Source organism: Corvus brachyrhynchos, unplaced genomic scaffold (genome assembly GCF_000691975.1).
Source record: "Corvus brachyrhynchos isolate BGI_N302 unplaced genomic scaffold, ASM69197v1 scaffold363, whole genome shotgun sequence".
NCBI classification, from domain to species: Eukaryota; Metazoa; Chordata; class Aves; order Passeriformes; family Corvidae; genus Corvus; species Corvus brachyrhynchos.
Genome location: NW_008237404.1, coordinates 2,160,938 through 2,178,825, shown reverse-complemented (window position 1 = coordinate 2,178,825; position 17,888 = coordinate 2,160,938). Strand labels below are relative to the sequence as shown.

Genomic DNA, 17,888 nt, shown 5'->3' with positions numbered 1-17,888 from the left:
TCCCTATGCAACTCTGCTTATAGAGCAGCAACCATGTCAATTTATAACACAGTCTTTTCTGTTTGGGGTCAGTTTGCATGCTGAACCATTCCTTCCGTTTCATTTACCCCAAAAAATAAATGTGTACACTGTGCATCTGATCTGTATTAGAAATCTGAAATAGAATTCAGGATTACTGATTTTAACAGCCCACTGCAGCAAATACCTGGTAGTCCCTTTAATCAGTTATGGATTTCCTCTTAAATGCTGAGCATCTGCCAGGATTGACAGCTGTCTGTGTTAGCATTAATCACGTCAGCGATCAAAAGCCGAGGTTTGTGGAGGAAAGGGAGGCGGTGAGGAAAACAATGAAATGTCTCAGCTCTGCTAAAACCTAATGATACACCCAATTAATCTGTTTTAATTAAGGTTTTTCCTGTGTCAGAGAGATGGTAGCATATATGTAAATTTTTGTGAGGACTTCTTTTGGGGCGGTTTTTCAAAGAGCCAGTGCTGTTCCCTGTGCCAGGTTAGTGTCCAGCCTACTCGGCAGTAAATTTGCTGTCTGAGTGGAGAGAGAAGATTACAGGAGGAGAAAGGTAGACTTTGGTAGAGACAGTTGAATTCCATTTTGGCAAATTTGATTATATATCTACATCTACAGTAAAGTTCTTCTGTGATACTAGATATTGCTAAGCTTTGACTTCTGCATGGATATCATGAGTTTGGGTGGATTTTGCTGAATGTCTGTTTTTCACAAATTACTGTTGCCATGGCGTTCTTTGTAAGTTGGAAAGCTTGGAACCTTTTGTGTCCAAATGTCAAGTTTTTTCAGTTGAGGTTCAAGTCAATGCTGTCATAATGCTTCAAATATGGTGCCACAAAATTGTTAAATACTTTGAAATAATTACATTCTTCTTATTCAGGTTCAGTATTTGGAACAAATGAGAAGTTCATCATTTTGAATCCTTCAAAAGTGCTGTTTTTGGCATATCTGCAGCTCTTCCATAAAGCAACTTGAATGGCTGGGATGCAGTAAAAATATGAATTGAAGTAACTGTGTTCAGGAAATAATACCTCTTCTGTTAGGGAAGAAGCCTTCACAGACTTAACTCCTGACTCACCTGTTCAAGTCTCAGGAATGTCTACAAGTCTGTTACATACAGTAGTAGTAATTGTATTGATAGTAGTTATTCATTGTAAATATACTTTGTTGTTAGAGTGGTGAAAGGAGTTTATTTTCCATTTTTTCTCTACCACTGAAATTTGATCTTTGTTCTCAATTTTAGGAAAAAGAAGTAAAGAAAACTGAAATGAAAGAAAAATCTCAAAAAAAAGAGTCTGAAAAAGAAGAAAAAAGCAGAAAAGAACAGAAGGGCCTAAAAAGTAAGTGCTAACTGCTTAAAACGGAGCAGGGAATGACTCTTCAGGGCATTCTCTTCCTATTTCTACAGGGTATTGTATAGGTTTGTAACACATACACACACACACCCACACACACCCACCCCCTGAAATAAGGAATTGTGCTTTTATTTTAGGAAGCAAAAGTCTTCTGGTTAATGGCTTTGCTAATATATGCTTCATGAGAATGTTAATATATGCTTCATGTATGAAGTATGGAAGTATATAGAAGTCTGACATTTTTGTAGACAAGTCAAGATTTCACCCTTTTTAAATTAATATTGACAACTGTGCTTCTCTGGCATGTAATAGTAACCCTTTTTTTTTTTTTTTAGAGGAATTCGTCCAACTATTGACTATTTTCAGAAGTGTTCTGACAATATTATGCATATATAGTGTTTCTGTTCAGGAAAACTAGAGAGGTTCCCATCAGACAAACTTCTTGCCTCCTGCTCTAGCCACAAGGATGAGTTATATTATACAACCTGTAAAATATCACCAGAACTGGATTATTTGATACACAGTGAAAAATGTCTACGTTCTGTTTCTATCCCTGATAGTATAATGGATTGTTAGCATTACTGCTCTTGATCTCAGAACAAATCTGGATTACTTTCTTCAGGATAAATTCCTTCACTAGTTTGATGAGGATGAGCTGAGGAAAACTAGGTAGCTGCACCTTTGACAATTATGAATGGATATAGAAGGTGCTATGATACTTCAAACAGCTATTGCTAGAGAAACACCTTTCTCTGAAAGTGGCATAGATTGTTTATTAATCATTGTTGTTAATGATTGGTTCTCTGCAGCACTTGTCCTTTGTGTGGTCATCACAGATATACTGAACCATTTTTTAGAAGTAGTAATTTATGCATAATTCTAGGCTGCATTTCTTAAAAGGAAGATGGTACCGTGTTGAAAGCAGTCAGAACTCAGATTTGCCAGGCTAGGTGGAGGTGGACTAACTCTCCCTGACTTTTGTCTTATGTTAAGCTTGCTCCTGTGCTCCAATACTTACAGAAGGAGAACTGATCTCTTCTAGATGGATGCTGATCATTTACTTAAATTTTGTTATGTAATAGTTGTTAGTGGCTCAAGTAATCACTCTTGGTAACTGTCTTAATATTCTAGGAATTAAGGACATCAGAAGTACACTTGAGTTGTTTAATGTAGTTTCAGAAAAAAAAAGTGAATATTATGAGAATAACTGCAAAAGAGAAGACTCTTTGCTAGAATATAAATTCATAGAAGAATTAAAAGAGCAAGGTGTACAAGGAAGGAGAAATAAAAGAGATGAAACAGACACATGGAGTTGCATTACTGCAGAAGGTGATTGAGAAGTAGTGGATTTGTGTCAAATGGAGAACACTGGTAGTTGAGATTTTCTGCATTCCTTCTTGCATCTCTAGTGCTCCAGTTCTTGCCTCTGCAGGGGGTGAAATGAAGTTTTCTTTTGAAACTCACTGATACCTTTTCAGTGTGTTTCTGGTGTTTATGCTACTACAGTGATGGAGTGTTCACCTTCCCTTAATCACTTCAGCCTTATTTATTACAACAAATGAACAGTTTCTTTCAAGTAAAAGCATTTTATGTTTGTTTGTAATATAGCCTTTGTTGCTGAGAACCATTCCATGCTGGCTGCCAGAGTTCTTTTGAATGAAAAGTAGCAGCAGTAATATGTTAAGCTGCTGATCATTGAAGCAAGGGCAAGCTTGAAAATTTGCAATTTATTACTTATTTGACCTTTTTTTTCTTCCACAAAATCTAATACATAATAGATGGCAAGCAGCAAGTCCTAAGTTTGGGTATGGACATGCAGTTAGAATGGCTGACACTAGAAGAATTCCAGAAGCATCTTGATGGAGAAGATGAGAATCATGTATCAACAGAACCAATATCAAGTAGTGAGTATTTTCTGGGAAGAGGGGGTATTTCTTAGCTGACATTTCAAAGGGAAATATCCTATAATAGCAATGAATTTATTTTCTAGCTCTCCTGAGAGATGCTGTTAAAAGTGGAGACTACATGACAGTGAAAATGGCGCTTTCTTCAAATAAAGAATATAATCTGGATCAAGAGGTAATTTTTCTGCAGTAGAAGTATTGGAAGACAGTAGGAGGGAAGAATACAAATTTTGATTTGTTTGAAAAGCTTTCCCCTCTTCTGTTGTAGCAGAATTCCATCTCACCTAGGTAAAAAAGCACAAGGTGTCAAAAAGTAGTAGAGACTTGGAAGTTTCAGTATTTGTTATACATTTCTTCCAAGAAAAAATGAAATTTGATAGAACCATCCGAGTAGCTTTCCAGGTATCTTGCCCGGTGTATTTAACTGACTAAATGTGGAACTATGCATGCTATAAGGAACAGTGAACATCAGTTCAAGTGGCTGAATTGCATAAAACATTATACATGGGAAACAAAACTCTAAAAACCCCCAAAAACCTGGAAGTTGTTTGACACACAGGGACCACTTCACTTTATAATTAGTTTTCTGCCAATTTGTCATCAGCTGTGTTCTTACTGGGTTTACTTTCAAGGATCTATTTTCCTGTTAAATAGTACTCTAGTTCCATTTTTGAGTTTTAAAATCTCCAGTAGCAGTATTTTCACTGGTGATCTTGGGTAGTTGTATTACGTAGTGTTTTGAGAACTCCACATTGTGCTAAGACTTATGTAGCGTAGTAGGGAAAATGGCAAATGAACTACTGAGGCTAGCATGTGTTCTGTGAGTTGTAAGGTCTGGTGAAAAATGCAGGAATGAGTGAGGAGACTGGCTGGTCACAAACTGTCTTTGCACTTACACTCTGAGAAAATCAAAAAGCAGTGTTGTGGGAGCAGCTGACTTGAGCCATAGTGGTTTTTCTGCAGGGGTGCTGACTTCTATTTTCCATGGTCTTGCTGTCTTCCCCACCCTCAAATACCTTACAGCTTTTCTTCCTGCTTCATTCTGGGTTTCCTGCTTCTTGTTCTGGTCCTCCAAATGTTACAGATTTTGCAGATAATGGAGCTCAGAGTGTGAGACCTGCAGACCAGAGAAGTGGGAGGTGATAGTTCGCTCGTATCTGGCAGCCATGTATGTGTGAATTCTTCTGCCAGGGAGGGAAATCTTTGTGAAACCTTTTGATGCGCTTATAGTTTTTGTCTTGCAGCTTTGATTTATCTTGACGTATTTGCTTTTTTTCATGGCAATGATTCTTGTTCCAGGATGCAAGTGGAATGACCCTGGTAATGCTTGCTGCTGCTGGAGGGCACGATGACCTTCTGCGGGTGCTAATCAGGAAAGGAGCTAAAGTTAATGGTAGACAGAAAAATGGAACAACTGCATTGATACATGCAGCTGAAAAGGTTGGCTTGGTTATTGTTGTATTTGGGGTTCTGGGGTCTTTTACTTACGTTTAAAGGTGGTACACATTTTTTTACCTTTGGATGATGCCTAAAAAGTAGTTAGCAACATACAACAGGGTGACCTTAAATGCATAATTTCAGCAGCTGTGGTTATTGTAGTGTAAATAAGTTCTGATCACAAACCATGCCCTGAGCGGAGAATATCATAGGAGGAAAAGTGGAGGCAGAGGGTATCTCTGAATTTTTTGTCTGTTTGTTCTTGTGCTAGAATTGCGTGTTATGGTATCTGGCTATACAGAATCCAAACTGGATAGACTTAGAAAGAAAATCTCTGATTAAACCGGGTTTGCTATTTTAAAGCAATTGGGCAGTGGATCCCACAGAGTGCAATCTCTTCCCAAACTAAGACCAGCTAAACCAGTAAGTTAGAGCAAGTCAGGGTTTCATGAGAGCACTCTTCTGTTCAGGTTGGTCCATGTGCTTCCCCACGTACAGGAGATAGAAGGCCAGAAGGGAGCCTCATTCCAGTTTGGTGGCAGGTGCAAATACACTGCTTCCTTCTTGTGATGTTTGTTATTGCAAGATTTAGAAAAAAAGTAAGAATTGTAAACAATTACGGCCATCCACTTGCCTAAGTCTGAACTGCTCTTATTAGCCATGGGAGAGAACAGTGTTAATTGTGTCATGACTCATGTTTTGCATTCTATGGATGAATTTTAAGTAAATGTCATTTTACATTCTGAAACAAAATCAGAATATTTTTTATTTACTTGTGTTGTGGTTTTGGTTTGTTTTTTTCCCCAGAATTTTCTAACAACGGTAGCTATTCTTCTGGAAGCTGGAGCATATGTGAACATGCAGCAGAGCAGTGGTGAAACTGCCTTAATGAAGGTAAATTCCGTGTTTGTCCTTACATGGTTTAATAGTAATACTTTTGCCAAACTAAAAACGTCTTTGTAGAATTCATTTCAGGAACACGTACCATATTTGAAATAAAAATACTATTCATAGTTACTCTAAGCAGAGTTTTAATCCATTCCTTTAAGGTACTGTAATATCTAAACAATAAACACAGATGCCTTCAGCATGCAGTGGCTCATCATCCTCTTCCGTTGTTTGGCTCAGAGAAATGCAGATGTGGTCTTCCAGCTGAGATAATGAGATTGTCAGTAGGAAGAGAGAAATTCCAGAAAGGAAAATCTTTCACTTGTGTGTTACTGTGATTGACACTTGCTGTTTTATTGCAGGCCAGAAATAAAATAGCCAATTTGCAGTCTTAATTCCCAGTGCCTGTTCTTCACCATTACTCCCCCAGTCACAAAGGAAATTTTGATTTTTTTGTTTTTAAATTTTGTTGTAACAGGAAAATTCTAATACTCTTAAAACAGTCTGTGCTTTTAATATTTTTTTCTTTATGTCAATGAATTTCACCAAAGTTCCCCTTTGGATAAACTTGCTGTATTTATTTGTAGGCTGTTAGTGTAGTTTGTTTGCCAAAGAGGTTACAGAAGCTTTCCTGCCCAGACAATGTGGTATTGTTTCTGTTCTGCCTTCTGTAAGGCTTAACAAGTGTGGGGATTTTGCATTTTCTCTGAAGACAAGAACTCACTTGTGGTTTCCTCAGCCACTTCAATCCAAAATCTCTTCATAGTTTGACTACTTCCATGAACTTCAGTCTTGACCGTCATTGTTTTTAAAGTTTTTAATAGTCTTTGATGCACAGTTATACAAACTGACTAGCAGCCTACAGTGACTTATTCCAGGTGTTTGTTTTGTGATGTAGATACAGAGAATAGGATCTTCATGTCCAGTAACTAAATGTACAGCAATTGTGAAAACTTAGAAGTGTATAAACACTGGACCATTGAATGTAAGCTCTTAGTAGGGCATGCCAAATAAAATACCTTGCTAGAAAGCATAGGAAAAAAAACCAAACAAAAGAACACCAAGTAGAAGGTTAGCTCTCTGTGGATAAACATATCAGTGTGTTTATCAAGTCACTCTTATTTAACCTTAGGAGTTTTCTCATACTTTTCTTACCAGAGAAAAAAAAATCTTAACACTCAATTCCTTTCTGTCAGGTGGTGTGAGATTTTTCTGGGTTTTTTGGTTTGAGGACAACTGGTGGGTTGTTCTATTTATGGAAGCTTATATGGATTGAAGGCACAGATCAAAGTTCAGAGCAGAGATAAATTTCAGAAGCTGACTTTTGAAAGGCCTCACAAAGATAAAAATGTTGTATCTCTTGTGCCTTTCCCTAATTTGTCTGCATGAAGTATTTGAAAACAAGTGACCAAGAGCGTGTTTGCATTCTTCAAAGTAAAACTTTTTTTAGATTTTCCTGTGCTTTTGTAAGTCTTTGGTTGATGTGCCCTGAAATTCTTGCTGTAAGTAACAGTGAACAGCCTTGAACATTTGCACAGAGGATAACAGTGGCTGTCTGACATAGCTACACACCAGTCTGGGACAGATTCTGTAAATATACTGCATACCCAGAGTACCATTTTAAACTGAGATGCATAGAAAAACAGACACTTGGAAATGTTACTTTAATAATTTCTAAATAGTTCTACAAAAACATACTTACTCAGGTAAACAATTGCAAGAAAATGTACAGTTACTGAACTCCAGCAGATCAGATGTTTTCACACAACTTTGGGGTTTGCTTTGTAATTTTTTTTTTTCTAATTATGTCTGCTTGGTAATCCTGAGTGTTGCTGCTTCTGTAGGATTGGGTCTGTAGTATTGCCTGGATAAAGATAAAATATTTATGGAGTGTGTTCCTGAGTTTCAAGTTGTGTTACCATTCACAGAGCAAATAGTTAATAGTTCTGAATTGTAACAAAGTTTGAATTTTAATTCACTTCTGCAGTTCTTCTTACTCTCACGTTATGCTCTGTTCTGATGGGTTTATCACTGTTTTCTGTCCTTGCACCTTTTCCCTTTCCACACAGGCCTGTAAAAGAGGGAATTCTGATATAGTGCGGCTCATGATTGAAAGCGGAGCTGACTGCAACATTTTGTCCAAGCATCAGAACAGTGCCATGCATTTTGCTAAACAGTGCAATAACGTACTGGTATATGAGCAGCTCAAGAGCCACTTGGAAACGTGAGTAAACTGTACTTGGAAGTTTGTTCTGCTGAAGTTTGCAATACTAGGCATGTCATAATTTTGGTTTAAGTCAAGGAAAAGAGGGGAAAATGTCAGGAAAGAAAACAGATCTGATTTGGGCAGAAAGCTAACTAACAAATCATGTGAAATCAAAATCATGTGAGCTAACAGAATTGGCATACACGTGCTCAACCACTGAGTAATAGTATGGAAAGGAGAAAAAGGTAATTCCTAGAAGTGAAAGATTCCTTTAACTAAAGGTACAGCAGTCATGAAAACTTACAAGTGTATAAACACTGGACCATTGAATGTAAGCTCTTAGTAGGGCATGCCAAATAAAATACCTTGCTAGAAAGCATAGGAAAAAAATGAAACAAAAGAACACCAAGTACAAACACCATGAAAAGTCTGTGCAGGCGGTTGTGATGTTGGTGGACCTTTAAACGTCAACTGTGAGCTGAAAGTGCTAGGGATAAAGCTTTCATGCCAGTAGATGATGGAAATCACCATCATCATCATCATGCAGAATGGCTGAAGAGCAGTGCATGGTATGTGACATGTGAAGTGTTCATGTCATATGGTCATGTGAAAATACACTGAGCTAAACTAAGACATACAGAGAAGGAGCAAGCTCTTCAGATATCCATTTGGAGGAATACTGATAGTTAATGTATTAGGGCAGAAAATGATAACCAGCAATCTTGAAATTTGGAGAAGACTCAGGGAGGGTCTCAGGGGCAGGTGAGATTCTGCCCTGAATGCATAGTTAATGCTGGAAGAACACTGTCTCAGTGCAAGATTTCTTTCTTGTTTCATCATAATTTAGTCCTAATGATTCATCTATGTAATCTAAGACAATCTATGAAGTAGTTTGTAGTCCAAGCTTATTCTCTTCCGGTGTATAGAAAGCCCTGGCTGTTTTCTACCTCAGATCTCCTGTGCTTCCCATGAGCTGACTTCTTAAATCTGTCTTTACAGAAACTGCCTTGTAATGGTCAATGTGTATCAGTCAAAAAATACCTGAAGCGACAGGGTGAAGGGGATGGAGTCAGGTTGTTTTTAGTGGTTCCCAGTGATTGGACAAGGGGCAATGGACACAAACTGGAACACAGGAGGCTACCTCTGAGTGTCAGGAAATACATTTTTCCTGTTGAGGGTGATGGAGCACTGGCACAGGCTGCTCAGAGAGGTTGTCAGGTCCTTGGAAACTTTTTAAAGATATCTGGACATCCTGAGGTTTCTGTTAGCCCACTTGTCACACCTGTCAAGGTATGTTGTGGATGACAGAAATACACCAGAGGGTCTCAGCCACCCCTCCCAGTTTTGTCTGATCTGCCAGTGTGCTGAGGGTTCGCTGCACCATCTTCCAGGTCATTAATTAAGGTGTTAAACAGGACCAGACCCAGCATTGATCGTGGGGGTGCACCAGCAGCGATTGGTTTCCAGCTAGATTTTGTGCTGCTGATTTTTGCTGAAGTAACATGTTTGGATCCAGTTTCATACCAGGAGGAAAGTATTATGATGCCAGTGTTTTTAGTGCCCTGTAAGGTTTGTTGATACTGTAGATCACTGTATCAAACTTCTGTCATGAGCAGATGAACACTTAAGGAATGTTTTTCTCTTGTAGAAGGCTAAAAGGAAAAACAAAAGTGCTAAAAGCATAAAGCCTAATAATTACTTTTCAGACACAGGAAACTTGTTAAAGTGAGCAGGGGCAGCTGAAGTGGGTGAATGGAGTATGCTCATTCTTGCTCAGGGAAGCAAATCACGACTTGTTAGTTAAGATGTTGAAGGTAACAGCAAGCATTCAGATAAGTGATCTGGTGTCTGCTGTTCAGTGTAGTGAGACTTTGTCACTCATTCACTATTTGATGCCTTTTCTGGTTTGTTTCCTATGTGACATCTGCCACCTTTAGTTTTGGCTAATCCAAATAATGAGGTTTCAGAAGATCTTGACCATGTAATTTTGCCAGTGAAGTGGCAGTTGAAATTAAATATTGATGAATGCAAATTGATGTCCAGGGGGTACCACTGTGCTGATGTGAACTATACAGGGAGTAACACAGCTCTTGCTAATTCAGGAAGCTTTTAGACTCATTACCTGAGCATACCAGTTTAGTGCTTTTTGTCAGTTGGAAAGGAGGACAATATAGTAGTAGTGGAACTGAAAATAAAATGCTTAAAAGATCAAAATCTAAAATCAGAAAACAACAACAGAAAATAACCCAAAGCCATGAGACAGGTTCTGCAGGACATTCTACTAAATGATCTAGTGATAGGTTTGAAGTGGAGGAATATTTTTGCACAGCAAAACTGAATCATGGGTCTCGTTGCAGAATGCTGTGGTCACAAATACATGGGATTTTAGAAGGGATTAAGTAGATCTAAGGAGATGTGATTTGGCTGCAGTTTCTAGTTTTGGATGGCTCTTAATCAGATTGCTGGAAAATAGGACAGTGTACCAAAAAAGGACTGTTTAATTTCTCATCTTTAATAGGGCTTTGTCAAGCATCTGGAAAATAGGCTATGTGGGCTTTGGGGCTTGCTTTGGCACGGCAGTTCTTGCTGTTTCTTTCCAGTGAAACACCAAAGTTTTAGATTCTGCAGATGATAGTCTGTTAGCAGGGCAGGGAGGTGTGCTCTGAATAAGAACTGAAAAAGCTACAAAGCTGCCACAGGTGGGACCTTTGCTGTGCTAAAACATGTAAAACCCATTTCTTACAAAACAGCTTTCTGAAGAGGATTACTGAGTAACCTGCCTGCAAAGGTGCCAGACACCAGTGGGAAATGTGGTCTCTCTTTGAAGGCTGGGCTGCTTGTTTCCCCTGCCTCCCTAACCCCCCCAAAAAACAAACAAAACCCCCACTTCGCCTGTTTTAGTTGGTAGTATTGCTACTTTTTCACCGTGTTATTCACAGAATTTAACTGGGAACTGCATTTTTCCAGTAGTATTGCCAGTAAAATTATAGAGGGATGTACTTCTTTATTTTTATGTTGTACTTGCAGGCAGATTGCTAATTCAGTCAGGCTGGGAAAGTGGTGATGTTTGTTCACCCACCAGGTATATATTGATGTTTCTGGGATATCCTTCCTTATAAAAAGCCTTCAAAATATGTGGCTAGTTAGATTCTTTTTTTTAATCTACTGTAGTGCATTTGTATTAATATTTTATTTTTTTGGACCCAGTAGTTGAATTTCACAAACAGATTGTTGATAAATTATTTTATTAACAAAATATTGGGACCTCTGGTTCATCTATGCATCAATGCTAGTGATGAAGACATTCATTCCTGAAAATCAGGAATCTAAAAGGGTCATCTGGAATCCTTTTTTTATGTGTGTGTGTGAGCTCTCACCAAGCCTATGTCTGGTAAAACAATTTACTGTGTGAACCACAGGCCTCACTTGTTTGGTCTTTCAGACTCTTAAATGTAGCAGAAGATACCATCAGGAATTATTTTGAAGCCCGCCTTGCTTTGCTGGAGCCAGTGTTCCCAATTGCGTGTCATCGTCTCTGTGAAGGGCCAGACTTTTCTATGGATTTTAACTATAAACCTCCACAAAATGTGCCAGAAGGTAGGGAAGGGTTTGTTGTGGTGGTGGGGGTTTTGTTTGTTTAAAAGAGGTAGAACAATATATTTAAAGCCTGTCTTAAATTATCTCCTATGCAAAATTATTTTTGTATGAGTTTGCAGTACATGACATTAAGAATGCCTAATTTTGGAGCATAGGGAGAGCAATTGTATTTTGATGTATTATGGGTAGGGTTTGTGTGTATTTTTTTTAAAGTTTTTTTTAATTGCCATGTACAGAGTGTCAGCTTCTTTCTGTTCATGGGTTACATTAGCTCAGTGACAGGCATTACAGGAAAGGAGTGCTTTACCTTTACCTTAGAATTAATGATTCAGGAAAATCTAGGCTTACTAGATGAATAGAGAAAATCTTGTAGTGGACCCTTTTGTTTTGTAGACAGTAGGTCATGTCCTGGAGGCTTGGAATGTAGCTCCAGCACTGCCCTGAGACAAATGCAGCCTAGAAATAATAGGAAAAGGAAGCAGCTGCAATCAACTTAGTTTTGCCCACAAACCCTTTGAAAAGGCTGGGAATCAAATTCCCAAGGTATTTGGGAATGTTTCTTTATTCTTCCAGGAATTCAGATGCTATTCTCTGCTGCTTGGCTTAGCTAAAAGTCATTTTTGATGAGTATGTCAGGGAAATACCTACTGATACCGATCTTTCTTGAAGTGATAAATCAGTGTGACTATTAGAATCCACTTAAACTAAGATTGAAAGTGGTTATGTCTGCTCAGTTTTCTGGTTGTTCAGAGTTTTTGGGTAAGTCTTCCAGTTCTTGATTATAGGTATCTCATCTTACAGAATTAAGAAACTTCATGTAAGTTTATGTATTAAAATGAAGCATTTGTGGGTAGTTAAAGTTGCTGCTTATTGAATTTCAGTGCATTTCATAAAGATCTGTAATTGACTTGTCTCAGTTGTCTATTCTTGACTAGACCCAAACCACACTAAATTCCGTAAGTCTCTTTGGGTAAATCCGAGACCACAGAAGTGAACTGTGCTGAGGATTGCTGTTTCTATTTTGCAGTCCTTTCTAATAGCCACATTAAATTAGTTCTGCTGCCAAAAGTCCTTAACTTGGTGGCCAAGCCAAGTTTTCTGGATCCACTGCCTTGGGAAATGGGATTTTTGTTTGTTCGTTTGTTTAGATATATATATGTATATATATATTTATATATACACCATGTAACGGTTTTTATGTATACGTATGTGTACCTGTCTTCAAAGGTCCAGTGTAGGCAGTTCTAAATACTGTATCTCATTTCAAATTCATGTGACTGAACTGCCTTCCCTTTCAGGATCTGGAATTCTTCTCTTTATTTTCCATTCAAATTTCTTTGGTAAAGAAGTTATTGCTCGGCTCTGTGGACCATGCAGTGTACAAGCTGTGGTTTTAAACGACAAATTCCAGCTCCCTGTATTTTTGGTAAATCTTTTCACATAACTGATTGACTGTAAAACTGCTTCATTAAGTCTTCCTGGAGCAGCTTGGGAAATCTCAGTGCCGTAATTTGAATTTACAGTATTGTGATGAAGCATATTTTTTATCATGATAAGGTTTTTCTTAAAATGAAACTTAATTTTCTTTGTATATGGAGAGAACTATAAAGTTTGCTTGTGCTAGATTCTGTAAAAATTTATGACTTAAAAGTCAGGGGCATAGTGCTGGACAGCCTGCTTCTAGGTGGCCCTGCTTGAGCAGGGGGTTGGATTAGATGCCCTGGAGCGGTTTCCTCCAGCCTCCACCCTTCTGTGATTCTGGGACTGAGGCTTCTTCTCTTATTGACCAAGCCTCTCACATTTTTGACCCAAGTAAGTTCTTAAATATTTTCTTACCAACCTACCTCAGAGTTCTAATAATTAATTTCTGGGGTTTTTTTAAAATTTATTAAATGCATCACTGTGCACAATTTTGAAGTCCTCTTGTTTTCTCAGTGATTGCATCATACACAATGTTCTTTCAAAAAAAGCATAAGTGAAAATGTTGTGTTCTGTTAGTCCTCTTACACAGCTCTCTAAGCCATAGCCTACCATTAACTCTGTCCATTTTCTTTTTCCTTGTAGGATAGTCACTTTATTTATTCCTTCAGCCCTACTGCAGGCCTTAACAAGCTTTTCATACGGTTGACAGAAGCTCCTACTGCCAAGGTACAAAAGGTTCTCAAAATTAAATGTGCATGTTCATTTGTTGTACAGTAACTCTTCCATAGTCTGAATGCTTCTAGCTGTATGTTGCAAATGTAAAACTAAGGATTTTCCACTGTCTCCTTATCCCAGTTTCCATCAGTTACAGTTCCATCCTGTGACATTGCCAGAACTTAGGAGCATTGCCAAGGGTTAGTTCTGTCATAATTGTATGTTTTTATGCTGCAGTCAGAGTAATTCATGCACTAGGGTAAACTAATGTTCCAGCTAAACATTCATTTTCTCCATCTATGTTGTGAATTTAATGACTTAATGATTTAATAATGAATTAATGAAAGATATGTGGAGTGTCCACCTTTCTTCTTTTTTTTTCATACAGATGTTTTTGCTTGTGTGTTGGAAATACTTACTAGGGTATGCACTCTGCTTTTTAAATAGTCTGTTGCATTTTACAGGTGGTTTGGGCAATACTCCCCACTACATGTTGCAAGATGAATCCTGTTCTGGTAGCATTTATTTTATCCTAGGAAGACACACCAGTAAATTTTCTAGATCTCTAGATTTAAAAGTTGCACTGAAGTTATAGTCTTACATCTTTTATTGTACTTTCCTTTAATTTTTTTTAAGTGGAAAAAGGTGTATTCAGATGGAAGTATGTTTGTCTGGTTCAGATTTGGGGCTAACTTGTTCAAACACCACCTGATGCTGCAGTATTCTACTGGAGTCCTTTAACAAGCCATCCGTATTTCAGTAGGGCTACTGTAAACTGATTTTATTAAGGACTTTGTAATTCCCTTTTTCCTTTCTCAGTCAGTAGCAATTGTGTGCCTTTTCTTGTGCCATTCCTACATTAGGAGTGTTTAACACAGAAATTACCGGTGACCAGTGTTGATATGGAAACCTTTGTTTGCTTTTGCAGGTAAAGCTGCTCATAGGAGCTTACAGAGTGCAGCTACAGTGACCTCTGAGCATGCTGAGTGGACTGACACTTTTTTGGATATTCTTCTGATTCCTCTGTTTAGAGACTGACAAAGCAGTTTGGAACTTTTTGGCACCACACTGTGAGGACTCAGTTCCCAGCTCACTGTCGCTTGTTGGCAGTCACAGGAAGTGTGTGTTGGAGAGCAGTTGAATATGCTGCACTGGTGGGACAGGGTTGTCAGCTTTTTTTACTTTGTACAGATGTAGATGTAAGTATTTGTGCCAATACATATAATTCTGTTTTTCTTTAACTTGTGGAGTCCAGACTGCATATTGCAGCTTTTCCACAATGTGGAATGGTGCATAAAAGAACTATTTAAGGTAATTACATGGAATGTCTTTTTTAAAGATCATCTTCATTTGTAAACTAAAGTTTTCTACTTACTCTAACGTTTCTATGTGAAATGCAGAACTGTCATATTATTGGAGTCATGGGCAGAAATTACACTTTAAAATGACTGCATTAGGTTTAACTTTTAAGTTGCTGAGGGCTGTGTTCTGGTTTAAAACTGCTGCTGTTCCTTTCTCTCAATGAGACAGCAGTTATGCTTAGAGTGATTCCCTTTGAACTAACAGAGTTCAGTCTGCAGGCGTGAACAAAGACATCTGAACAGGCTCAGTTCATAGAGGGTTGCAGTCAGGTTCCCAGTTAAATCACTGGTTAAACCTGCTTTGGTAGTAGAGAAGTAACTGGTAGTTTATCAGACATCTTAACTTTTGCAGTCTTAGGTGACATCTGAAAAACAAACAAAAGCTGAAAATAGCGAACCAGAAAACTTTTAACTACCTTCAGTGTGCAGGCAGTGCTTTCTGTAGACAAGAAGATACATAGAGAATTTCAGATGTTCTCAACCTGACAGATGAGAGAACACGTGTTGTCCTTTAATTCAGAAATTCAGCTCCTCAGTGCAAAAAGCTGCTATATTTTTATTTTATTATTATTATTATTTTATTTAAGTGACCCATTTTATCAGATGACAGCAGTTTTGTAATGGTCCTGTGCTGTAAAATATAAATGTAATACTTCCGCATGGAGTATAGAATATTTTTCTTTGTAAATTAACCAACATCTTGAAAGGTAGGAAAAACCAAACCAGATCGTGCCTTTGCTGTTCTAGTTGTCATGTGTAGTTTACATGCCACTATGTGCCTATATTATTAGCAAAACTATTGTGGATAAATTCTTGATGATTTTGACGGCTCACCATCAAAATGGTGCAGATGTATGAAGTATCCTTTTAAGAACTGTGACTTTTTAATATAAAGTTCAATTAACCAGTTTTTAATTTTTTGTTCTTGGAAGTTTAAATCTTCCATATTTAAGAGATGCCAAATGAGTAGCAAAGGACACCAATTTTGTGGAATGTCACATTAAGCTATATAAAACTAGAACAGCAGCATGACATACAAATCCTCATTTCTGTTTTCATTTAGAATAGTTGCTTATGTTTTTGCACAGTATTGATGAAATCTTAACAAGTTTGGGTTTTGAACAGACTTGATACCTCCACCTCTCTGAAATATGTTAGATACCTCACTTTGCTAAGTGTGAACACCTGAGATGCATGAAAGGCACTGGCTGAGAATCAGGTATGTCACTGCCAGCACTTGGGACTTTGTGTAGCTGAAATTTTAGTCACTGTGCATAACCCTGGATGATGCATAAGGAAAGGGGACACTCGTGTTTCCTTACATTGGAGTGCCAGTTTTCATGTACGTGGCTGCTCCTTGCAGTTACTCCGGTGTAGGACGTGTGGCAGCACAGTGCGTGTGGGACAAGCTCTGTACAGCACCTGCCAGTGGGAAATGCTGGAGCTGCTCCAGGCGGGGATAAAAGGTGTTTTGAACAAATGTCCAAATGCTAGAGATGCTATTTAGAAACTGTTGTACAGTCTAACCTAAAAATGTCTAGTAATGCTCCAAGAGTTGATAGAGCAAGTAGTTTGTCAAAGGCTGCTGATTTGGGGGATTGTATTGTTTTTTATCTTGAGGCACTTGGGAGAGAGGGAGGAGTTCTACAGAACATGGGAATGAAATCTGGCTTTCATGATGCTTTATTAAGGGATGGATATTTTGCAGCCGTCTTCCTCTTTTAGTTGGCAATATAAATTCAGAATCCCCATTGAAGATGCTTAAGAAGTGTATGAAAAGCTGTTTGAAGCTGGGTTTTGTCCATTTTTATTGTATGGTTTTAATTCAATTGCTGAAAAAGGTTTTGGTGGACAAAGGATGGAGAGAAAGTAGCTACAATAAAAAACAATTCTTTAGGCACTGTGGAGAAATACCCGTGAAGTACTTGCTCAGTTTCTTCTTGCTGCCACCAGCAAGGGCTGCAGCTGCAGTTCCTATGAACTGCAGTGGTAGCAAATGGTTCTGAAGGCTCGCGGTCCTTACCTCCAGTGCTCCATCACCAGTGCTGCTGTTCCTGGCTTCTTTCACAGGTACTGAAGGTTGGTGGGTGATACAGCCGACCTTGTCACAGGTCTTCTGTGCTTTCTGCACCCATTTGCAAAAACAAGATGGGTTTTGATCAGTCTGAATTTAAGAAAGCTGTTCCAATATGGGAAAGAGACAGCACAGCATTCAGCTGCCTTCTTAGCCCCCAGGACTGCTCCAAGTACACAGGAGCTGTCCCAAAATGTTCTGCTTGTCTGTCCCTGCTGTAGTTTTGTTACCACCATGTGCCTTTCCATATGGTACTGGAAAACAGCCAGTATAACATGTCTTTCCTTCGGTCAGTCTGTCAGACTGGTGGCTGCCCAGGATCATGGGAGCACTGACAACCCTGCAGGATGCATTCCTGGAGCAGTGTGTTTAGTTTTGCTGGAGTCCATAATGGAGTCTTGTCTTTTAAAAAGGCAAGAGAACTATAAAGGCAATGTTTCTAAGCCACTGCAGCAGGGGCATGCACTGCAAGCCCATCACTGAATCCTAACACTTCAGAATTCCTGGTTTTCTATGTCCCATGTAAACAAGGACAGTATTTTTCATCTTCTGAATGTGTCTTAAAATGTTTGAGGGACAAAGAGAAGTTTGGAAAAAAATACCTGAAAAAGACACCACACACTACAAATTTGAGAACAGGCAGCAGGAAAAATTAAGGTTTAAAAGCGGTCTCTCAAATCTCAGATACCTCAAGTATAGCAGCCAGGAGGAAGGGACCAGGCAAAAGATGGTTCTTTTTGATTTCAAGTCACCTTTTTTCCACAGCAAAGTCTCACCTGTCATGCATGATAGCTACAAATGAATCTTTTTCCAAGAATTTCTGTAATACTTCCTGTATGATCTGAAGTGTCAGGAACTCCTCTGATCAGTTACTGGTGGCACTGGTGCAATTATAGTAGCGGTGT

General features: G+C 38.5%; 1 protein-coding gene across 1 annotated transcript in view; it reads left to right on the top strand.

The window, feature by feature from the left end:
* MPHOSPH8 (M-phase phosphoprotein 8) overlaps positions 1 to 16,822 on the top strand; it is a gene marked incomplete at its 5' end in the record, with an annotated part of 24,132 nt that extends 7,310 nt beyond the window's left edge. The window contains 10 exons of the mRNA XM_017730760.1: positions 1,269 to 1,365; positions 3,159 to 3,284; positions 3,371 to 3,459; positions 4,584 to 4,724; positions 5,529 to 5,615; positions 7,679 to 7,833; positions 11,258 to 11,412; positions 12,711 to 12,838; positions 13,477 to 13,560; positions 14,477 to 16,822. Of these exons, the coding sequence (XP_017586249.1) occupies positions 1,269 to 1,365; positions 3,159 to 3,284; positions 3,371 to 3,459; positions 4,584 to 4,724; positions 5,529 to 5,615; positions 7,679 to 7,833; positions 11,258 to 11,412; positions 12,711 to 12,838; positions 13,477 to 13,560; positions 14,477 to 14,518 (1,104 nt within the window). The remainder of the gene's footprint in view (positions 1 to 1,268; positions 1,366 to 3,158; positions 3,285 to 3,370; positions 3,460 to 4,583; positions 4,725 to 5,528; positions 5,616 to 7,678; positions 7,834 to 11,257; positions 11,413 to 12,710; positions 12,839 to 13,476; positions 13,561 to 14,476) is intronic.
* Between the last annotated feature and the right edge of the window lie 1,066 nt (positions 16,823 to 17,888).